At 51.2% G+C, this 23,286-nt stretch overlaps 3 protein-coding genes across 4 annotated transcripts; all 3 read left to right on the top strand.

Moving 5' to 3' along the window:
• The first annotated feature begins 431 nt into the window (after positions 1-431).
• SFPQ (splicing factor proline and glutamine rich) lies at positions 432-14,450 on the top strand. Of its 2 annotated transcripts, XM_064398666.1 has the most exons (11): positions 433-1,169; positions 1,650-1,838; positions 1,933-2,234; positions 2,344-2,439; positions 3,725-3,921; positions 4,205-4,289; positions 4,583-4,700; positions 4,914-4,962; positions 5,043-5,164; positions 14,048-14,092; positions 14,376-14,450. In XM_064398666.1, the coding sequence occupies exons 1-10, from the start codon at positions 546-548 to the stop codon at positions 14,066-14,068; spliced, it is 1,803 nt and encodes a 600-aa protein (XP_064254736.1). In that variant the 5' UTR covers positions 433-545; the 3' UTR covers positions 14,069-14,092; positions 14,376-14,450. The 2 variants fall into 2 exon arrangements, with proteins under 2 accessions (XP_064254737.1, XP_064254736.1); XM_064398667.1 differs by lacking the exons at positions 14,048-14,092; positions 14,376-14,450 and adding an exon at positions 7,771-8,218 and having other exon boundaries at positions 432-1,169.
• Positions 14,451-17,419: 2,969 nt separating this feature from the next.
• On the top strand, positions 17,420-18,961 carry TMEM35B (transmembrane protein 35B). The gene is made up of 3 exons (XM_064398239.1): positions 17,420-17,578; positions 18,196-18,376; positions 18,468-18,961. The coding sequence occupies exons 1-3, from the start codon at positions 17,471-17,473 to the stop codon at positions 18,596-18,598; spliced, it is 420 nt and encodes a 139-aa protein (XP_064254309.1). The 5' UTR covers positions 17,420-17,470; the 3' UTR covers positions 18,599-18,961.
• Positions 18,962-20,885: 1,924 nt separating this feature from the next.
• Positions 20,886-22,436, top strand: LOC135285921 (platelet-activating factor receptor-like). Its single transcript, XM_064398687.1, has one exon. The coding sequence runs from the start codon at positions 20,886-20,888 to the stop codon at positions 21,888-21,890; it is 1,005 nt and encodes a 334-aa protein (XP_064254757.1). The 3' UTR covers positions 21,891-22,436.
• The last annotated feature ends 850 nt before the right edge of the window (positions 22,437-23,286 follow it).

Below are 23,286 nucleotides of genomic sequence, written 5' to 3'. Positions count from 1 at the left end.
AAGCGAAGGCTCTGTCCACGCTGGAGCAGTGAACTGTAATTGAAAATGCGTTTATTTGACATTTTTCCAGCCGCAGCCAGGGTTGAGTGCGCCCTGAGGCGCCGAGCAGCCCGGCCCGGGCCGCCCCTCCGCCTGACTGACAGCTGAGCCAGCCAATCACGACCCGCGCTCCCGCCGTGACTTGGCCTCCCGCCGCTCAAACTGCCCAATCAGCACGCGGGGGGTTAACGGACCGTCCCGTGCCAACGTCGGCGGTCAAACGCGCCAATGGACAGAGGGCAGGCTCGTTACCAATGAGATCAAAGAGTTAGCGGAATTGCGACACGCTATTGGTGACTTTGCTTGTCAGTCACCGCCGCCGGTGCCGGCGGTTGGCTGATGCGGAGGAGGGGGGCTTCCGGGGGCGGGCATACTATATTAGGGGCGGACAAAGGCGGCGGCGAGGCCGTGCAGCTCACCGCCATTTTGCGCAGCGGGCGCTGAGCAGTAGCAGCCGCCGCGGCCGGAGCTCTCTTCTCATCTCCGCCTCCTCCCTCCGCTTCACCATGTCGAGGGATCGCTTCCGTAGCCGTGGCGGCGGTGGTGGCGGCTTCCACCGGCGTGGCGGCGGTGGAGGACGCGGCGGTCCCAACCACGATTTCCGCTCGCCGCCGCCCGGCATGGGCATGGGACAGAACCGCGGCCCGATGGCGGGCGGCCCGCAAGGCCCAGGCGGTCCGCCGGGAGGAGGCCCGAAGCCCGAACCGCAGAAGCCGCCCACGTCCACCTCTGCTCCGCCTTCTTCATCCTCCTCAGCCTCCGCCACCACGGCGGGACCCACCGGCAGCCAGGCGGGAGCGCCTCCATCCTCTGCGCTTCCCGCGGGGCAGCAGCCACAGCAGCAGCCGCCGGTTTCGGCTCCTTCCTCGGCTCCTTCTGGTGCACAGCCGCAATCCAAGCCCAGCCCCAGCCCCACACCGGCCGGCGGCCCTAAGAAAGGACAAGGACAGTCTCCCGGCGGCGGCCCCAAGGGGCCGGGCGGCCCGCAGCAGGGCCCGCACAAGGGCGGCCCGGGGCACCGCGGCGGGCCGGGCGGCGAGCCGCGGGGCCGCGGGCAGCAGCACCAGGGCCAGCAGAGCCTCGGGACACAGCAGGGCTCGGGAGACAGGGGCGACAAGCTGTCGGACGAGGTGAGTCACGGCCCCCCCACGCCTCCCTCAGGCACAAGATGGCGGCGGCTCCGCGCGCCCGCGCCGCCATCTTGAGGGGAGGAGCGGGGCAGAGGCGGCGGCGCCTCAGCGGGGAGCGAGCGGGCCCCGGTGTCGGGGCGGTCCCGCGCCTGCGGTTCGCGTTCCCTCGCCGTGCCCCCCGACGGTGCCGGGGCTGCGGTTCGGGTTCCCTCACCGTGCCCCCCGACGGTGCCGGGGCTGCGGTTCGGGTTCCCTCACCGTGCCCCCCGACGGTGCCGGGGCTGCGGTTCGCGTTCCCTCACCGTGCCCCCGACGGTGCCGCGGTTGCGGTTTGTGTCTCTTCGAGCTGCCACGGGGCTGAGGTTTGGATCCCTTCACAGTGCCCCGGCGGTCCCGGGGTTGCGGTTTGGGTTCTCAGGTCTCCTCCCAATTCTGTGTGTAGCACTCAGTGATCGCTCGACCTGGTCTGATTCTTTGTAGGGGTTTAAAGCGAACCTCTCTCTGCTGAGGCGGCCCGGGGAGAAGACGTACACACAGCGCTGCCGGTTGTTTGTTGGGAATTTGCCTGCCGATATCACAGATGAAGACTTTAAAAGACTGTTTGCCAAATATGGGGAGCCAGGAGAGGTTTTTATCAACAAGGGGAAAGGCTTTGGATTCATTAAGTTGGTAGGCATTCATGTTGTGTGTCCATCCGTTTCATTCTCGCGATGTGGTGATGTACAACTTAGTTTTCTAAGGCTGGATTTTGCACTTCCCCCAGGAATCTAGAGCTCTTGCGGAAATCGCAAAGGCAGAGTTGGACGATACCCCCATGAGGGGCCGGCAGCTCCGCGTTCGCTTTGCCACTCACGCCGCTGCCCTGTCGGTGCGGAACCTCTCACCCTACGTGTCCAACGAGTTGCTCGAGGAGGCTTTTTCCCAGTTCGGTCCGGTGGAAAGAGCTGTTGTGATTGTAGATGATCGAGGTAGATCAACAGGAAAGGGCATTGTTGAGTTTGCATCAAAGCCAGCTGCAAGGAAAGCATTTGAACGGTGTACCGAGGGGGTGTTTTTGTTGACAACGTAAGTATTTTGTCTGGATCTTTCAGTTTTAAGCTGAATATAGACTGTAGGGTTCTAGTTTTTCAGCATAAGGGCTTTTAGAGGAATAAAACGAGTATTTTCTGTTCAGCACTCCCAGGCCAGTTATTGTGGAACCGTTGGAACAACTGGATGATGAAGATGGTCTTCCAGAAAAGCTTGCTCAGAAGAATCCGATGTATCAAAAGTAGGCACTGTCTTTTGATATAAAGAGGGCATTAATGATGTTTTAAGTGGTGTTGTCCCTAGCACTGAGGAATATGGAAAATTTTTCAGAAACTGGCTTTAGATTTTTGGTTATATTGCCAGTTCTTGGGGGGTTTTGTGTTTGTTCATAGTTTCAAGTAACAATGATTTGTTTAATGTGTTCACTGTGTGTTACACAAGCAGTTTTCTACATTGTAGTACAAAGAAATAACAGCTTGACACATGGTTTTGGTGTATGTAGAAACTTGAAAAATCAGACTTGAACTGTTTCATGCTATTGTTAAAAGCTGTCATCTCCCTTAAGGCACGTCTGGGGTTGATGATCCCATGGGGAACTTGGAAATTTACATTCATGGTTTGAAATGAGAAACAGAGTAAAATTTTAACTCATTCCATGATTTGTATGAACTTGTCATGAACATGTGGGTTTGCCTTATGAGCTGACTACTGGCATAAAGGAACAGAGAGTCTAGAGAAGTATTAAAGAGTCAAGAGACATCTCTTCTGAAACTGCAGTTTTGTGTTAGAATCTGTATATTAAACCTGTTAGTTGTAGGAATTTTGTATTTTCTCAGATCACAAAAGGGAGTGCAGGGAGGGAGATCCAGTCAGTCTTGCTTGGCTTAGAAAGAGGCTCAAAATTCCTTGCTTTGATCAAAACTTCTAAGTGGTTTAGAGGCAGCTTTGAGAACAATGTGGATTAATACGGTGTTCCAAACTGTTGAAATAATTCATATTGGTAGTGCATGGAAAGCTTTTGAACTTGGTAGTTTTGTTCCATAAATTGCTGAATTTGATATTCGAGTTTATTTATATGACAAAAGAACCTGTTGACCCTCAGGCACTTTTATAACTATTTACCTGAAAGTGAAGGCTGCTGTTTGCTTTTGACACTGGAAAACTGCACCTTGATTGTGCTTCCTTGAGCAAAGGCCTCTCTTTTTTGAAGATTTTCCACCTGCAATTGTCAGCAGTGAAGTATCTAAAGACAGTTAAGAATGAGGCAAACAAGCAGTAGCACTCTGAAGATTTGCTTGGATGTGGTAGTGCAGGAGTCTCCACATGTGCTGTGATAATTATTTGTGTTCAGTTGTCTGAGTGTGTCAGATGCAGCAGTTCCATCACAGCCACTTCTCTCTCCTGTGGTTGTCAGGTGTTCTCAGGATGTCCTTGATGTTCCCTGATAATTCAGTTATTTTGGTTGTGATCTTGTATTGACCTTGAGTTTGCAGGATTGCCCACTCTGAGTATCTTCCTTTCTGCAGGGAAAGAGAGACTCCTCCCCGTTTTGCTCAGCCTGGCAGTTTTGAATTTGAGTATTCTCAAAGGTGGAAATCTTTAGATGAGATGGAAAAGCAGCAGAGAGAGCAAGTGGCAAAAAACATGAAAGATGCCAAGGACAAACTTGAAAGTGAGATGGAAGATGCTTATCATGAGCATCAGGCAAACCTCCTACGTCAAGGTAACGGGTTCAGAATTCTCAGTATCTTTTTGTTTTAAATGCTGGCTTAAGTATATGGCTCTTTAATGGTTTAGTGAGGAAGTTCATGCTTCTGACTATGAGCTTGAGAATTTCAGAGTTAAAGAGGAACTGGTAGTTTTTTGATATTTCAGTGCTGTATTGGTAAGAACAGTGATACTGGAGGGTACTTCTCTGCCACAGTGCAGCTGAGGCAGCTCTAATTCAGAAGCAGTTAAAATGGGACATTGTGTGGGAAAGCTGCTCACAGGCTTCATTCCTGCAGACCTCATGAGGCGCCAGGAGGAGCTGAGGCGTATGGAAGAACTTCATAATCAGGAAATGCAGAAACGCAAGGAAATTCAGCTGAGGTTAGTTTGGCTTTCATGGGATTTTATTCAAAGTTACATTTACCTTTTTCTTTTTTCAGTTACTTACATATGAAAGTTTTTATTTTTCAAGAAACACCATTGCTGCTTCAGTTTGTGTTTGCGAAATTGAACTGCTGTGTAAGTTTCTCCTTAAATATTTTGGCATCATAGAGTATGGGTTTTTTTTCTGAAGTGTAATCTGTCAGTGCCTTTATATTGCTGGAGAAGTTGATGTTAGTGTGTGTTCAGTGTGCTCCACTCGTGGGGTTTAACATCTGCTTTGTGGTGACCAGGCAGGAGGAGGAGCGTCGCCGGCGGGAGGAGGAGATGATGATCCGTCAGCGGGAGATGGAAGAGCAGATGAGAAGACAGAGGGAAGAGAATTATAGTAGAATGGGTTACATGGATCCAGTAAGTGTCGTGGTGGTGGGTTTGGGTTATGTTACCATGCTCAGGAATTTTGTAGATGTTATTTTTAAGATTGCTGTGTTTTGCTTCCTTTGGGTTGCGCTGTGTTTGTGTACGGGCAGTGGCAGTAGTTGGCTGTACGTGTGCTTTTGTCTCCTGAAAAGTTTGGATTTTGGTGGTTGGTTATCCAAGTTAAAAGTTGTTTCTTCTATGCAGAGGGAGCGAGACATGAGAATGGGTGGTGCTGCCACAATGAACATGGGAGGTAAAGAACCTTTTAAGTAATTACTTTGTGCGGCTAACTTACAAATTGTCAGAATATGATTATATATTTCTCTCTCTTAGATCCTTATGCTTCAGCAGCCCAGAAATTTCCACCTCTGGGAGGTGGTGGCGGCATAGGTTATGAAGCTAATCCAGGAGTTGGCCAAGCAGCCATGAGTGGTTCTATGATGGGAAGTGACATGGTAACGTATCCTGTGGTGGCTTTAGCTTAGCACAAGGGAGTTGTGGTTGGGAATGAGTTCTCCAGTGTTGGATGGTTGTGGAAATGTCACTGTTAACTGCTGACTCTCTTGTCAGGTGTTTAACACAGGACAACGTGGCAGTGTGTAGCACTAGAGTAGTTGATAACCTTTATGGTAGCTTACACACTCAGAAATTGTTTGTAAGTGGATTCAAATGTGCTCTTAAGCATATTTGCAATTAACTGACTTCATTGGACTTTGGAAATTCTGCGTCACTGTTAGGCTTGGAAGGATTTTTTGAATTCTAGAGAATCTGACAAATTTCATCAAAATACTTAATGTGGTAGTTTTCAGTAATTTGATGTTCTGTATTGATGGACAAGAGAGATTTTTTTGTCTTCCTTCCCAATGTGTAACACTGTTTTGGCCCTTCCAAGCCTAGGTAGGCTGGATGCATGTTGGTCTGGGTGTGCTGTTCAGTCCAAAATCTGCGCTCAGGTCTGTTCCAGCAGCAGATTAACTTAAATTATCAGTGGTAAACAGCATATCCCTTAGTCTGTGCTGATGTTGCTGTGGAAGAGCAGAAATGCTGGTTTTTAGCTTCAGGCATGTTCCAGCTATCCTGAACTGTAGCCATTTGTGGTTCCTGTCTCCCAAAGGAGTGATAGCCCGGTCTGTTTTCCTGTGTTGGGCATGACACAAAGGTAGAGCCTGTTAAAACTACAGCATATCTCCTGTTCCGAGGTATGTTTCCAAACTGTACTAATTTCTGGCACACTACATGTGTGACTGGGCTTGGAGCCTGTTTGGTGTTCCTGCACTGAAGCACCACGGATGTAGATGACACAAGTGTTTAATGGGCAGGATGGGAATCTGTTGGCTTAGGTGGCGATACCAGTGTGCTTTCACCCTCCTGAAAGGGTGTAAACTTGTAGCACAAGCTGAACTAAATGATTTTTGGGTGGGTTTAGGCCTCTGGCTTAATGAGCTGAGCTACCATAGTAGCTTGTCAGATACTTCTGTTTTATCTTTTTGGGGAACATATCTTTGGAGTGGTAACTTCCCAGAGCATCATTGATTCAATAGACAGTGCTGTTGGCCTTAAGGTATCTCAATAACCTACTGGTACATAAGCATTTCCTGAGCTTCCTGTGAGCAGTTAGGCAGTGTGTGCTGGATACTATGTACATTTTTCTCCTGAAAACCATGGTAACAGGTGCATGTTGAACTTGTGTAATACCTGAAATGTGATCTGGTCAAAAGATGTGACAGTGAGGTGGATTAACTGCCTGGAGTTTCTTAGGTTGGGGATCTCTGCCACACAATGCGGTCACAGTTCCTGGGCTGATACCTTTAAACAGAACTGGAGATGAGCTGAAGCTGCCATGAACTAGGCAGAAATAACCTAAGTAATATTTGTGAAACTCCTTTCTGGAAGATTGATGCTGACTTTCAGAAGTCAGGAGCTCTGAAGTGTGCATTTTCAGTTGCAGATACTTTTTGTAACAAACCACCTACCATTGTTCTGTGACTCGGTAGTGGGAACCTTGGTTGAAATGAAAATTTAAAGCTCTCTTTGACCTCATAAAGTGTAACTTCTGTAGGTTGAATGTTGATCACACCTAGTAATACAGTAACTGAACAAAGTACATGCAACTAGAGGTACTAGTAAATAGACCTGAAGTCTCTGCTTTATTGCAGAGTAACTTAGCTGTTACACCTTGGTGTGAAACCTTTTCAATTGCTGTGAAGCTGTGAATTTCCCAAGAGCTTGTGGTGAAAGGTGGGGTGGGAAGGGAGATACTGCCTGGATGCACACAACCCTCTGTGCATAGCTCTAACTGGAAACACTGAGTGCTTGGAACACGTTTTGCATCTGATGCAGCACCAGCAGCTCCGGAGTACGTTGGGTTTGAACAAGTGCCAGTCTTTGCTCGAGCAGTTGCGTTGGTTAGGTAAAGCACTGGTCAGTAGCTTTTTTCACATTTTTTTTTTCTTCTTGCAATGCAGTAGTGCTCACAATGAGTTTTGGTACTGCCAAAGGCCTCTGCAGTTTAGTCAGCAGACCGTAGTCTTAACCCCATCTTGAAAAGCACATGGTCTCTAGACAGCACATGCCAGTCCTGGTGAGTAGGCATTCTGTTACATTTGATGAATGTCAGCTCCTGCTTCAGCCAACTGGAGCTGCATTCTCTCATTAGGCTTATTTGGAAATGACAGTGATGTAATCTGAGCTTTTACTGCACTAAAGGTGAGAAGTTCACAAGCTATTTGCATTAACTTGGTTGAAAATTTTGCTAGAGCTCATTTGGAAAAGTTGTTAATTCACATCTGCACTAATGCTTACATTTCTAGCACAGCAGGGAGGATCTGTTCTTTGTAACAGATGTATGAGAATGCATCAAGTGGGAACATACCTCAAGGCATGTATTACAATAAACTAATTTTTAAATTACCCTTTTTTCCTTTCTATGTTCCCGGTACCTGTGGATCGGCTCAATGGTGATTGTATCGACGAACCTTGACTACGGAACCTTCTAAAAATATATACTTAACACACATGGACATCAACTACTTATAATGAACTGTTAATTCTGTTCCAATAGCGTCCTGAACGCTTTGGGCAGGGAGGTGCGGGGCCCGTGGGTGGCCAGGGTCCTAGAGGAATGGGGCCTGGAACACCAGCAGGATATGGTAGAGGGAGAGAAGAATATGAAGCCCCAAACAAAAAGCCCCGATTTTAGATGTGACCTGTAGTTTCATTCCAGTTTGTTTTTGTCTGTCTTGTTTAGACACCGACTTCTTAATTCTTGCATTTTAGTAAGAAAGCTACGTTTTTATGGATGTTAGAAACTTACTGACCTAATATTTGTAAGTGGTCTGTTTGGGCGAGTACAATTTAATTATGTAATGCAGTGTTTCAAAATCAAATTTAGCTGTTTTTTTGATGTATAACGTCCCTAACTTGATGGCAGTGTACCTTGTGCCACTGAATTCCCAAAGTGTACCAACCTTTTTTTTACTGTGCTTAAAATAAATAGAAAACTAAATGTAGTAACTCTTCTTGCCAGTCGTGGTTAAACAAACGAGGCCAAATACCACACCTGCCACAGTAACCTGAGCTGAGGTCAGACCTAGACCAGGGTGTGGAACACAGTGAAGAGTGAGATCTCTTCCCACAGTGCCTCTCTAGCCAAAGATTGGGTTAAATTGTAGCCGAACTTTGCAGTAGGTGCAGATTTTTTGAGCAGTAATTGTGCTGCAACAAGGAAGCAAATGGAAATCTTACAAATGCTGTAAGATACATTATTTAAAGCTTCACTGCAAGCAGTGCAGTAATGAATTCCATATTTTAGCTATGGGTGGTGGGATGGTAGCACTTACCACCCTGGCAGTTACTGCTTGGAATCTTTCAAAGACTTTAAGCAGAAGACTAGCAATGGTTATTTTAAAATAAATTCATAGAATGCCTTGTATTGGCTGACTTCCTTCACTAAAGGATTGTTAATGTGATATTTATATGCTCTTAAGCTGTCTTGAGATTACAGGATCTGGCCTTGCTCCATATTGTACACCTGCCTGAAATTGCTTGGCAAAAAGACCAGAAGTGTTACTCGAGTGATTAAGGTTAATTTGCTTATGTCCTCATGCTAACAGTGGACTAATTTGCCTAGTTCAGAATACAATCATTTGTATTATGGGGACTGCAGGAACTATTCTTAAATTGTGTAGCTGGTGGGCAAATCCTAAAATCCTGTATGTAAAATACAGCAATCAGCTTGCTTGCATGATGGTTATCGCTTTTTTATTATTGATGTTTGGAGATAATGCTTCAAAAGTAGTATCTGAATCTGGAGTTTTAAGAGTTACTACTACACAGTGCAAATAAACTCCCTTTAAGGTTCTTTTTGTAGAAGATCTGATGAATTCGTTAGTTTGCTGTTCATTTTATTAAGCCCCAGAAGAATTTCAAAGCATTCTGGACTCATTGGTAAGGTAGTTGCTTTGCTTGTTATTACAATGTACCAGGTAAACTGGGAACGTGACTTCCCAGTGTCAAATACCTCAGTGTTAATGCAGGATACATCAACCTGCTTGGCACAGAGTAGGTAAACTTAGCTTGGCTGTACCTTCACATGATCCCCAACCACCAGAGTTCTGTGAATAGCTTTAATCTTCCCAATATCCTTCCATTCCTTGTGCTGAGCATTGGCTAATTCTAAATTTTCTGCTAAATTTTCCCTGTGGTTAAAACCTAAAGTGTCAGATTGCAGGGTTTTAGGGTACAGATGTCTGATCCCTCTTGAAGTACTGTTACCCCTTAAATGACAGAATAGCAAGTTGGGAAATGCTGATACAGGTAACACTGAGGTGGAACATGAAGCTCACTAAAGAGTGATTCAGCTTGTTTGGTGAATGCTTTTTGTTTATCCAGAAAAGTTTGGGGGTTGGTAACATGCTACAACAATGAATTGCTCTTGAGGAGGAAATTCCAAATTGGCAGTTCCTAAACTGCAGACCAAGTATTTGGAAGTTACTTGTATTGGATAGTTTACAAATGAGCAGTATCGATGCAATTTGCATTATTCAAGTGGTTTTAAACTCTATCTTTTCTGGAGGGTGTTCATGGGACACCCTCAAAAGGTGGTGTGAAGGTGTCCGAGGTGGGGAATTCTGAACGTGAACATTAAATTAATTTTTTCAGTTTATTTTTCAGATTACATGTCATTCTTTATTAAAAGAGATGCTGGTGCATATCCTAAAGTATGTTCTTTTATAGTTCTGTAACTTGGAAGAGTGAAGGATGCTGCTGTCTTTGTACCTTACAGAGCTTTTCTTTGGGTACCTCTGTTTTGTACGTAAGCTACTGTTGCTAGGTATTAAAATAGCTGAGCTGCAAAACCATGATTAGTAAATATATTTGAAAGATTTGGCAGTTTTCAAAAGATCTGAAAGTTTGGTTAAATCTGGCTTTGTTGTAGCTGCATAAGCAGAATTTCTAAAACAAGTTCTGCTTTGAGTTGCATGTACTAAACAGGCATATGATGAACTAGCCAACTTCTTTTCAAGACCTTTTAAAGATGGTGTCTTAAAAGCTGGCAAACATGTCAACTTTAAAATCTGATAAAAGTTACTAAATGTGGGAGGCGAGAAAGTGACATTCCTTTGATCTATTCCTATGAGGTTTTGGACTTCTTTCATAAACTCAGATTTATATAATTGAATCTTCTAAAATCACTCAGAAAAGTGCTTTGCTGGTCAGACCTGTTTTTGGATGGTCTGGATCACATAACATTTTTGTACTGGACTTGGAGGACATTGGCTGTTGCAATTTAGTTTGTTTTATCAAAATTGAGCCCATTTTGACACTCGGAGCTCTAAAAACTGCAGCAAGTAGAAACTGGTATCGTTACACATATGTCTTCACACTTTCTCAGAAATGAATACAGAATAATCTTACCTTCTGGCGTAGATACACTAATCATTTATACAGCTGATGAGAAATTGAAAATGCTTTTGAGATTTTGTGGTATTTTTGTGGTAGACAAATTCTTGGCTTCTCCTTGGCAACCATTTACTGTGGCAGCAAGTTCTTGCTGGAGTTTGAGACTGCAATTTACACTTTAAACTAGTGGCCTGCTACATAACTGCACTTAGCCAGCATTTCTGCAGTTCATAACTGTGAGGAACGTAGTACCACAAATGGCAATGGACATTAGGACCCGGATGTAGTATTCCTGCTTGCTCCAAGATTCTCATTGCCGACTGCGTACAGGTAGGTAACAAGCAATATAATATAACTTGGTGACTTTCTATGTAATCTTATACTGTGGGTATTCTGACATCACACTTCTGACTGTGGAATTACAGTGCAGCACTCCATACCTGTATGCTGAGCTTGCATCAAAGCTGTGTGGTTTTTGGTTTGAAGCTTTTGTCTCATTCAGAGACAACAGGTACCTTACTGTGGTTCTTAGATGAGGATTTCCAGACCCGATTCCTCTGTACTTACGACTTGGCTTGGGTGGATTTGTCTTAGTTCCGATGTAACGAAGATATTCTTAAATGAGCACTGTGGGGAAGAGGGAATGTGATCTTAAACTCAGCCGAGTAGTTGACAAGGTGCTCTCAGTACCTGGAAAAGAACACGTTTAAACTCTCTGTAGTGATGAAGTGGCCCATCTGCAGCTCATCCACGTGTAGAGTCTTGGCTTGGTGGGGATGTGTTAGTAACCACTGCTCTTGCCTCGTGTGTGCTATGTGAGAGTCACCTCAAGCTACTGGTACAAGCAATTCTGAGACTGATCCAGAATATTTTTGAGGACATAAATGAGTGCTTGATTAAATATCCCTGGGAGTTTCATAGAGCTTATTGGACATTGCAGTAGTCTTTATTTTAAACTTTGATTGACAAGCCTGATATATTCATCTGCTTTAATTGACAGTGATGAGATTCTGTACTTCTGCCTCGTAGAGTCATCTTGATAGTGTAATGTACAATTTCATTTTTCATCAGTCTTGGGATGTAATTCTAAACTCTTCATTACTAGAACTCCTGACTCTAGTGTTCCAGGATTAACATGCTTATGTTGCTAGACATCCAGACATGCTGATCTCCAGCTCTTTTGCATTAGCTCTTGAACCTGAATTTCAAGGTCCCTTGTTCCAGCGAATGATCTGGCTCTTGTCTGATACTCAGTTTATTTCACAGGTGTTGTAATGTGTTTTCCCTTGTTCTGCAAAGTTCTGCTTTGCATACTTGTTTCTGGTGTTATTGTCACTTCTGCATCCTTCTTTGTTACCTTCCAGGCAGGACTCTTGCTGGTGAACAGGTCCAGGATCTGCTGGACAACCTTGCTCTCTGCTGTAGCCACCTTTCCATGTTCCATTGAACCCTTGAAGTGGCAGATGCACCATAAGTTAATGACAACAGGTCTTTGGTTACACCACAGTGAGTGTAGCCACCTTGTCACACAGTTTGGCTTTTCATGATGGTTTACCTTTGCCTGTGACTTGAATCCATTTTGTGATGGCTTATCCTTACCTGGGACTGGGATCCAGTAGCAAACCTGCTGGCAGCCACTGTGCTGTCAGGTAGCAGAACTGAATTAGTGATCTTAAACCATTGCTCAAGATCTGACTTAAGTTTTTCCATTGTGCTCTGGATACTTGACCTGCAGGAATGTCATGGAGGGGTTATTGGCACATCTGCCTCATTCTACGTACTTGAACTGAGCAGGGTTTTGACACTCTTGGAGCAAGCAATCTGTGACTGAAACCATGGGGCTCAAACCAGCTCTGGCTGCAGTAATGAAACTTGGTGTGGTAGCAAACTTAGTCTGCTCTAAGTCAGTCTGTAACAAGTGGGTACAAGAAATGACATTCAAGTGCTTGCATTGTGTTTCATCTTGGTTTTATCTGTGCGTGAAATACACTTTTTCTCAAAAGCTTACCTGAAACTCAGAAGTGTGGTGTCAGAATACATCTGCGTACTGCTAGGCCCTCCGAGCAGAGCCTGCTGCTGGCAGGAGAGCACAGCACAGCGTGGATGGGGCTTTATTGTAACATTAAGCATACAAAGTGTTGATTTGCTTGCAGTTCTCCCCATAGCTTAAACACTGAGGCCTGTGAGTAGTTTTAGGACTGGAGCAGTAATGGGGTTGCATGTCTCTGTTAATCATTGCCAGCTGCAGTGACATGATCAGGAAGGCCAGTGTCTGTTCATTATGTTCAATGAGGCTGAGCATGTTGGGAAGGATGCATCCAAGTATGCTGCTCTGGGGAATCACTTGGCTTCTTCCACTACCAGCAAGTTTTGGAATCAGCTAATTAGCTTCAGATTTTTTTTCACTCTCCATACCAGCTAGTGGGGCTGTTAAATAGCTGCTGCCTGGAAAAGGAAAAAAGGGAGGATTGGCCTTCTCCCAGCTGTGTCATTGCTGCTAGGTAATGATTGACACGTTAGGACTTGGCTGTGCAATCCCGCAGTGGTCTGTGAACACCCCATCTCTATAAATGTTGCTTCTGAACACCAGTACTGAAGAGCTAACTGGGGAGGGCTGGGAGGAGTGTGGCTAGCAGGGAATCTGCAGTGTTCAAAGGATGCACAAAGATATAGTATCCCTTATGCATGGTGTTTGTTGCTATGGCAGAGAAAACAAAACGTGCATAACTCCTGCTCCCGAGGGCTGTGAGGAAAGCCAGGTGGGTGGTGGGTTGGAGGCTAAAGCCTGAAGTCCCTGCTTGGTCAGATCATGCTGTGCCCATGGTGGGATCTGCCTCCCAACTGGAGCTGTGCAGAGCCTTGCACCACATCCCCAGCTCTCACCATTGCAGGCTGCCCTCAGCTATAGTACAGGGAGGCCTTGAGGAGGGAAGAACCTTGCTGAGGATAAAAGCAGTGACAGTGCCAACCTCTAGTGTCTGCCTTTGGCTTCTGAAGCACTTGTTCGACTGTAGAACATGAGAGCTCCAAGAGGCCAGGACCACTGCACTCCCTCAGGAAGGGGAAGAGAGAGGGCATTGCTATAGCAGACAAATAGGGTCACGGAGTTGAAGTAGCTGAGGAAATCAAAGCCTTCACATAAGGGATAGTATACCTCTGGCTGCAGTCAGACCTCACTGTGCTCACACTGGGGTTATGGTTTGTGCTCAGGGTGCAGTTCTTCAGGCAACTGCCTGCATATTCCTTCAGCTCTTGATGAGTGTTTAGGCTAGCCTATTTCTGCCCCTTATTCTTCCACGTAATAGTTTGGAATAATTGATAAGTTCCCCCTCATAACTAATCAGTCCATGTATGTTAAAACCTTATTTTTAAGTTAGTTTTGAAATGGTCACAATTTGCTGTGTATGACTCTAATAACTTCAGTTGTTATCCTTTAGGTGAAGATGAAAGCTGAGTGACACTGGAGTGCTCATCCATTGGAAGTAAGTATTGCTTTTTTTGTCTTGGATGGATGAAATAATAAAGGTTTTTGGACACTGGGGATTCAGTCACTGAGTACTTTTGAACTGGGGAGCACTGACAAATTGGGACAACTGGATACATTAAATGTGTAGGGTAAGAACACTGTGGGCTTGAGCACCCTGACTCCACCTGGGCTTGATATCTTGACAGCATCAGCTAAAAATACCTTCCTAGACGTGGGTTTGTACAAAAGATTTCAAAAGTCACTTGGGGGTGTGTAATAACTTGGGAATGTTTTTCCAGTTGAGGAGTTGAACATGAGCACATCCAGCACGTTGCCCAGTGGTGTGTGGAGGGACCAAGGGAGCAGGTGGACAAGTAAGTAGTTGGTGTCCTCATTGCTGTGGGGGCTTGGTAGCCCATCACCCTGTGCTGGGTTAATGGAATTCTGCCTGAAACGTGTGATTAATCTCAGTTCTGTGTAAAGTTTCTGCATCTTGCCAAAATGTAACCATTGTCTGAGGCTTTTCAGCCCCGCAGCAGCAAATAAATTCTGTCCTTTGTGTGCAGCAGGTGGTCAAACAAGAAATGACCATTCCTGCACTCAGGCTGCAGTTGGTGATTGTCAGCATGGGAAAAGGAAAACAGAGCAGCTGCTTCTCAGATGTTAATTCAACTAAACCTTGTTAAAAAGCTATTTGCTGAAATACTTTAACAATGAATTAAAAAAAATAACCTGGTGTATAGATCAGCATGTAGAGGAGCAAAGCAAATAGCAGTTCAGGGAAATAAACCAACGTGCAGAGCTCAAATTAATGATATTTTCCCTCTAATTTGTCACTAAACTACAAGGGGAAACTTCAGATATTTAAAATCTTGTTTGAGGAGGAACATGCTGAGTACCTTAACTCGGGAGTAACAGGTAAGGAACAATAGACCTGTAAGGTGTGAAGCCAGTGGGATTCAATGGGTGAATTCCTATTGAATCCTCTGTGGTTTGTCACTGCTGCTCCTTGCTGTGGGGTAGGAAAACACACAAAGCCATCTCTGGTCTTAAAAATACATGAATTCTGTTCATTTAATCTAAAATCTGATGTGAATACTTGGCAGGCACATGGCCTGTGATTCTGAATAGTGATTCCATGTCATATGTTGTTTTCTGTCTTTTTTCACAATCTTTCTAATTGTGTGCTTTGTACTTACAGAAAAAGAAGTCTTGAGTGCAATGAAGAGGAACCAGGAACATACAGCTCTTAAAAATAAAATATTTAAATATTTTTGTAAATTACTTCTGTTTTTTTCCAGAGGGTAATCAGTGAATAAGCAGTTTGTCAGTGTGGAGTGGTATGGCTGGGTCTGAGAAATACAAATTTCTGGAAATTTCACTCATTCCTTACTCCCATTTTGTGTGTTACATAGTTGGCATTGTAGAACTCCAAATGTTTACCTGTGCCTTGTTGGTTTTTAATAGCTTTCTTGGTGATGACTGTAGTAATTAAACCTGAGGTGCCAAGAGTTAGAGTTCTCTAGAAGCCAGAGCAGTGCTGTGTGAGCTGTTGCAGCACAAATTGCAATAGTTCATGTTGCTTCACTTGATGCTTTGGCAGCTGCACTGTGGTTCATGCTGTCATTGATTAAATACAACCCTTTGTTTAAATATCAAGTTGTTTAATATGTTGAAATACACCAGTGGTGGCTCTGCTCATTGTAGCAGGGTTTCCTCCTGCAGTGGCACAAAGAGTCATCAGCATTTGGCTGGGACTTGCTTTGCCAGATTAGAAACATGAAAATAAATTTAATTTCATGTGGCTAAGTAATATGAAACACTTGATAGGGGTCTGAATGCCCGGGAGTGCTCATGGCAGGGAGGGTTGGTGCTGCACTAGGAGCTGCTGCTGTTCCCTCTCAGGCAGTCAGGTGCTGGTTGAGGGCAATCTGAGGTGTTTCACTCTGATTTGATGACTTTGTGGTATTGTGTGGATCCTGAAAAGGCTTTGGTGAGGTTTGTGGCTCCTCAATAGCTGCCCTGCAGGGGCTGGGGTTCAGTGGCTTTGTCTCCACAGCTACTGCAGCTTGTGCAGCATTTTTTCTTCAGATTCTGATATTTTCTAGTCCTTGTCCTCATTTCCACTGTTGCAGCACTGGCTGCTTCCTGTGAGAAAGTGTTCCAGCATTCCATGTGCTGAATTTCATCTCCTCAGCTCCCTGGTAGGAGCAAACTGCAGCCTGTGTCCTGTAAGGACAGGAGGATGGGTTTTCCCTGGTCTTGGCTGTTCCCATCACCTGGGGTGCCCTCTGCTGAGGCTGACACCTTCTTCTACCAAATAGTTCATTAAGTAGCTTCTGTAATCAATAAAAGATCAGAGTCTGACAGCAGATACACTTGACCAGTATCCCGGGAAGCAGTATATGCTGCCCTGATCCCACAGCCCTGCATGTGTACGGAGCTGCTGCACTCACTCATGTTTTGATGCTTATTTTTTAATTTCTTTCTAACCAGGGAACTTTCCAAGCCGTGAAGGCCTGGAGCCTGCCCTGGCCTGTTGCTGTCATTGCATGGTGTGCCAACCCAGCTCCAAATCATGTTGAGCAGCTGAAGAATCATGTGCTGCCAGGAGTAAAAATAGCGTCAGTGCCCTGGCCCCTGTCCAGCCAGGGCCTGTGGCAGCCCCTGCACCGAGCTGGGGCCGGGGCAGGTCCGGGCTGGCCGTGCTTTCTGTGCTTCCTGGGGCCGGGAAAACACTTCGGCCTCTCGTCATTTATTGGCATTAAAAAATATTTCCACTTGAGTTACACAAACGTCAGCGCCCGCGGCTCCCTTGGGCCCGGCTCTCGCCCATCCCGAGCTCGGTGACGCAGAGCCCGGGGGAGCGCGGCCGCCTCCGTCCCCCACGGCGACATCCCTGGGGTCAGGGGACATCCCTGGGGTCATCCTCCCTGCCTGCTCCGGAGCTGTGCCCAGCACTGCCTCTGCCATGGGTGCCCGCAGCCCCTCGCTCCCCAAGCCAGCAGGTGCTGCCGTGGGTCGCTCCTGCTCACGGAGCCCACGACCCCCAGCTGTGGGCTTTGTTGCGGGGTCGGGGGGTCCCCCTTTTTCCTCCGGCTCGGTTTCGGTGGGGAGGATGGTGCTGCTGGCGGGGACGTGTCACAGCCTGGGGGGTGACGCTGCACATCTGAGCAGCACCCAAGGGCTCGGGGGTCTCTGAACCTGCGGGGCTGGGCTGGGCTCAAGCGGGCAGGGAGGGGAACGGGGCCGGGCTGGGAACGGAGCGGAGCGGGGCCGGGAACGGGGCCGGGAACGGGGCCGGGAACGGGGCCGGGAACGGGGCCGGGAACGGGGCCGGGAACGGGGCCGGGCCGCTCCGCCCCGCTCCGCCCCCGGGCCCGCCCGTCCCACCATGGCGGCGGCCTTCACCGCCCTCCGTGTCCTGCTTGGGCTCTTCTTCTTCCTCACGGGCGCCCTGAAGGTCTCGGACTGGCTCTCTGCCGACCTGCACCGGCACATGGTGAGCGCGGCCGCGGGCTCGGCTGGCTCGGGGGCCGCGGGGCCGAGCCCGGGGGGAATGAGCAGGTTGGGGGCAGAGCAAAGAGCGCTTCGGCATGCAGGGCTGAGCTCCGGGGGAGAGGAAAGGAACAGGTTGGGGTGCAGGGCTGAGCTCCGGGGGAGAGGAAAGGAACAGGTTGGGGTGCAGGGCTGAGCTCCGGGGGAGAGGAAAGGGACAGGTTGGGGTGCAGGGCTGAGCTCCGGGGGAGAGGAACAGGTTGGGGTGCAGGGCTGAGCTCCAGGGGAAACGTGCAGGGCTGACCCTGTTGTGGTGCAGGGCTGAGCCTTGGGTGAGAATGAGCAGGTTGGGACTACAGGGGTTCAGGGTGGAGCACTTTGGGTACAAGGCTGAGCCCTTCATTGTGAGTCAGCCAGAGTCCCTTGGAGCACAGGGCTGATCCCACTGGGCTGCAGGGCTGATCCCTTAGGGTGTGTGGTTGAGTTTTTTAGGATGCAGAGCTGGAGTTTTTTAGGATGCAGAGCTGATCCCCTTGGAAGGGCAGAGCAGACGCACTGGAGGGGCTGTATCCCCCCAGCCCCAGGCTCAGGGCTGCCTGACCCCTCTCCCACCCTTCCCAGGCATCGGAGTTCGTGCGCTTTGCCAAGGTGTTTCCCCTGAAGGACCTGGGCTTTGTGCCGGAGCCGGGCAGGTACCTGGCGGCCGTGGGCTGGGTGGAGGTGACAGCTGGGCTGTTGCTGGCATTTGGGCCCCAGCTGCTGCAGGAGATCAGCAACTTCATCCTCAGCGTCGTCATGATCGGTGAGAGCCAGTGGGCACCCACTGCCCACGGTGGGGTCTTGGGACACCCTTGGCCAGAGCCCCCCATTCCTGTGCTCTGCTCCGTGCCCAGGTGCCATCTACACGCTGCTGGCGCTGCAGGAGCCGCTGGCCATGTGTGCCCCGGCCACCCTCTCCCTCGGCCTCCTCCTGCTGCTCAACATCCGTGGGTACCCAGCTGCCCCCCGGCCCAAGTTCGAGTGACGAGAGGCGGGAAGGACAGACGGAAGGACAGGCTGCTGGGGAGCAACACCTTTATGGTATTTTCAGGGGCAACGTCGCATCCTGCAGGGTAACTTGCTGATGAGACACAGTGTGTCCTCTCCTGCCTCTGCCAGTGACTCTGGTGCTGGTTGTCCCTGCTCTGTGGGACCTGAGCTGTCCCCACACTGTGGGACGGTGGCCATGGCACTGCTGTGACCCTGCCGTGGCACTGCTCTGGCAGCTCCACTGCTGAACTCGCACAAGGTGTCCGGCTCTTTCCAGAGTTTGGCCACACTAAGCAGGGGCTGGCTCTGCTCTCTTTGGGGGGCTTTCAAATTTTGGAATAAAACCTCTTGTTTTTCATGTTTTGCCTCCCTGTTTATTTCTGCCTCCCCCCCACGCTGAGCCTTGGGGCTGAGGGGATGTCCTGGGGCTGGAGGACTCAGTCCCTGGGAACAGTGCCTGGACAGAGGCCTGGGGATGAGTGGGAGCTGGTGCAGGAGCTGGCACAGAGGCAGATGGACAGTGGGGAGAGTCAGCCTCAGCCACCCAACAATGTGCCAGGCCCCTTGCTGCACACCCAGGGAGTGCCAGGAGCGAGTGCCCAGGCAGGCATGTGCTTTTTGCGGATTTTGCTCCCTCAGGGAGCCACCCTCTGCCACCCCAGATGGGCACAGCACGCTCAGGATAAACCACAGCTCACCTGAAGTGTGTCCCAGCAAGGGGGCTGGCATGGCTGTGTGGGGAGTCTGGCTGCTGGCATGAGCAAGGGGTGTAAGACACCCCTGTACCCCTGGTGGGAGCTGAAGGTAGGTGTCACCTACCTCGGGGTGACATCTTTGGTGTCCCAAAGGAGCACACACAAATTTCAGGGCCCCACACAAAGCATGCTCACAGATCTTGGAGGGGCCTGGAGGGCTGCTCCCCTTAAAACCAGCTTTGAAGCCAACAAAAGCACAAAGAGGCAGGAGGAGGCAGATTCCTGCTTTGATCCCTTTGGGGCATCCCTCTTCTCCCCAGCTGCCGGCTGCAGAAACTTGACCCTCTGCTGCTTTCATCCAGGCGTGGGTGGGAGAAGGGCCCTGGGAAATGGTGTTGGATGTGCCTGGGGGCACGGGAGGGGGGGCAGCCAGGCCAGCACTGGCCACTCCCCCGTGCCCCCAGCCCCGTCAGCCGGCGCAGGGGATTTTAGGGTGGCTCCAGCAGGGAATTCCCCATTACATACACACACAGGTGCTCTCCCCACTCCAGCTGCTGTCCCACTAACACACAGGGGGGCTTGGGATGGTGGGTGGGGGTCAGGCAGCCCCTGCCTCCCCCAGCACTTAAAGCTGTCCCCAGCCTGGCTGGATCAGAGTGAGGAGCAGCCAGAGGGGACGGAGCTGCTCCTGCCTGACCCGACGAGGTAAGTAACAATCGTGGTGTGGGTGAGATGGAGCATTCCCTGTGCTAACGATGGGGAAGGAGGCAGAAAAGGGGACCACTGAGGGATTCAGGGGTTCCTTTGGGGTCCAAATGAAGTCCCCCAGGCTCAGCAGCTCGTGCTCTCCATGCCTCACCCTGGGGCTGGGTGCTGCGTGTGCCGGATCCAGCCCTGCTGTGCTGGAAAACACCAGCTGGTGACTCAGTGCCTTCGTTGGCGAGGTGTGGGCAGGCAGTGATGGGAGGTGAAGTAACTGCAGCCCTGGATACAGCCACTGCAGCACAGCATGCTTTTCCATGGCCAGCACCAGAGGCAAACCCCGCTGTGCAGGACTGGGGGGCTTGGGGGGATGCTGGCCCCGTGTTTGCACCCCCCGTCCATTCCTGGGTTTCTCCATTCTGGAGCTTGCTGAGCCAGTCAGTGACTTCCTCCTGCCTGGCTCCATGGGGAATTTGGGGTGCTGGGACAGAGCTGGGGTGGGTGGCCCCACAGGCACGTGCTGTGTGGGAGGTGTTAAGCCCCGCAGCTGCTGACTGGAGCCAGCGTGGCACCTTCGGCTGCCTCCGGCTGCAGCTCTGTCCCTTGGCTGTGCTGCAGCTGTGCCTGCCACTCCCTGCGAGCTCTAGCTGGGCAGTTGACAGTGGCCTCTAGGCTCCCTTGTTGTGTGGGGGGACAGAGCTGGGGTGTCCTCCTCTCCTGTGTGAGCTGAGCCCTTCCAGCACACCATGGCATCCCCGCCTCTGCCTCCAGTGCCCAGCAGCTACTGCAGGTGCCAGCCAGAGAGGTCGTCCTGTCCAGATCACGTCCCTCCCCTGTCCCCAAGGGTTGTGCCACTGTCTGTCCCCACGTTTGCAGGAGCCCGGGATGAACGGCTCGGTGCCGGGACCCCTGCTGGTGGAGCACCCCGACGAGTGTGTACCCAACAACCCGCTGCAGTTCGTGCTGGTGCCCGTCGTCTACTGCCTGGTGCTGTGTGTGGGGCTGCCGGGCAACCTGGTGGCCTTGCTGGTCTTCCTGCAGAGTGGCAAGGTGAGGAAGGCCATCCGCATCTACCTCATCAACCTCACGCTGGCCGACATCCTCTTCAACCTCACCCTCCCCCTCTGGATCCACTACTACCTAGCTGGGGGGGACTGGCTGCTCTCGGAGGCCACCTGTCGCCTGGCAGGGGCCGCCTACTACCTGGCCACCTACAGCGCCATCACCTTCATGGCTCTCATCAGCTTCAACCGGTTCTGCGCCGTGCGGGCGGCGCGGCGGCTGCTGCCGCTGCCGGGGCCCCGCGGTGCCGCGCTGGCCTGTGCCCTGGCCTGGCTGCTGGGGCTGGGCTGTGCCGTGCCCACCCTGGCCACGCACCAGACCTTCCCCGGCCTCGCCGGGACCACGGCCTGCTTTGAGCAGCACGGGCGGCAGCGTGGCTACGCCTACGCCATGGTGGCTTTCTTCTCCGCCGCCTTCCTGGTGGTGCTGGGCGCCTACGCCTCCATCGCCCGGGCGCTCTCGGTGCCCGCCGCGGCCTCGCCGGGCTCCCACCGGCAGCAGGCCCGTGCCATGGTGCTGGGGATGCTGCTGGTCTTTGTGGTCTGTGTGGCCCCCTACCACCTGACGCTGGCCCCCTGGGTGGGGAGCCGGCCCCCCGCGCCGCTCTGTGGGCCCCCCGACACCCTGGATGTGCTGCACACGCTGAGCGTGGCCCTGCTCAGCCTCAACAGCTGCCTGGACCCCGTCATCTACTGCTTCTCCATCCGGCGTTTCCGCGCTGACCTGCAGCGGACTCTGCGCAAGATCGGCCGGTGCTTCCCGCTGCCCCCGCCGGCCCCGCCCGGGCCAGCGCCGGCCGCCCGAGCATCCTCCTTCACCTCCTCCTAGCGGGGTGGGCACCAGGGGCCTGCCCCCGCCCGCCCCGGTGCCACATTCCCGCTGGGACTGGTCCCGGTTGCCAGGTGAGGGATCGGGAGCAGCGTGGGGGGAGCTCCGGCTTCGTGCGCTCCCCTCCTCCCACCCCGCTCTGCTCCCGGTGCATTCCCACGCGCCCGCAGCTCCTGCTCCAGCACAGATCCTGCCCCCCGCATTGCAGGCACCGGGAGGGCGGCACTGGCACCGGGAGAGCGGCACTGGCACCGGGAGAATGGCACTGGCACCGGGAGAGTGGCACTGGCACCGGGAGAGTGGCACTGGCACTGCGAGAGGGACTCGCCCAGCAACGGGAGCTGAGCCACAGCGGGGTGTGGGCAGGCAGAGCGGCGAGGGATGCTCGGTGGTTGCTGTCCTCTCCCGGAGGTCTCCACGCATTACCCAGGACCCCCAAGGCATGGGCTGGGCTGCTGAGGGGGCTGTTTGAGGCGCCGTGGCCACTCCTGTCCTGCCATGTCCCTAAGCCTCATGCCTGCACCCCTCCTGCTCCTGGCCAGGATTAAAAATGAACGAACCAAAGGCTTCTTCGCTGCCAGCCTGCGCCCCTCGCTGAGAGGTTTCTGTGCCCCGGGGAGGGCTGGATATGGGGCAGCCCTGGACCCCGCAGCCCCGGTCCCCGCAGCCCCGGCCCCGCAGCCCTGGCCCCCCACCCAGCCCTGCTCCGGCGGCAGGACCCTGTCCCAGGGCGGATATTGCACCGGGGGCTGCTGATCCTCACCCCCTGCCCTGTTCCCTGCCCCATCCCCTGCCCATGGTGGGGCGGCCGTGCTGGGCGCAGCCCCCACCCCACCCCGCACCTGCCGCCCCCGCGCCGTGAGCCCCGGCGAGCGGGGGCGGCGGAGCTGGCTCGGGGCCGTGGGCGGCTGTGTGGGCGGAAGATGGTGTTTTCCCAGCCCTGGCTCCTTCCTGCTGCCAGCGCAGCCCCGCTCCCGGTGCTGCACCAGAGGGAGAGCAGAACCCCACGCCGGTTCTGGGCATGGTGGCGGGCAGGGGTCCATCAGCTGCCCCCCAGCTCGGGGTGTGGCTCCCCCAGCACAGGGCTGCTCTCCAGCACGCTCCAGCCCACCTGCATGGAAGGAAATGCACTGGGCAGGGGAGATGTGATGCCTGGGGGCTGCTGGCGTGGGGTGGGCAGGGTGGCAGGGGGCACCAGGATGGGTGGGTGATGCTGCGCCCGTGGGTGGTCAATAATTAGGGGCTGCCTGGATGCCAGCAGAGAGGTGAAGGTACAGGGCAAGGCCTGACCCTGGGGAATGGGGACTCCATGGGAACTGTGCACCACTGTGACCCAGGGACACCGTGGCTCAGTAAAGCCAGTGTGGGTTCATGGGATGCCCATGCTGCCCATGGT

The sequence above is a fragment of the Passer domesticus genome, chromosome 24 (genome assembly GCF_036417665.1).
Source record: "Passer domesticus isolate bPasDom1 chromosome 24, bPasDom1.hap1, whole genome shotgun sequence".
In the NCBI taxonomy this organism is placed as follows: Eukaryota; Metazoa; Chordata; class Aves; order Passeriformes; family Passeridae; genus Passer; species Passer domesticus.
Note: the sequence above shows the minus strand (reverse complement) of the source record. Positions and strands in the feature narration are given on the sequence as shown.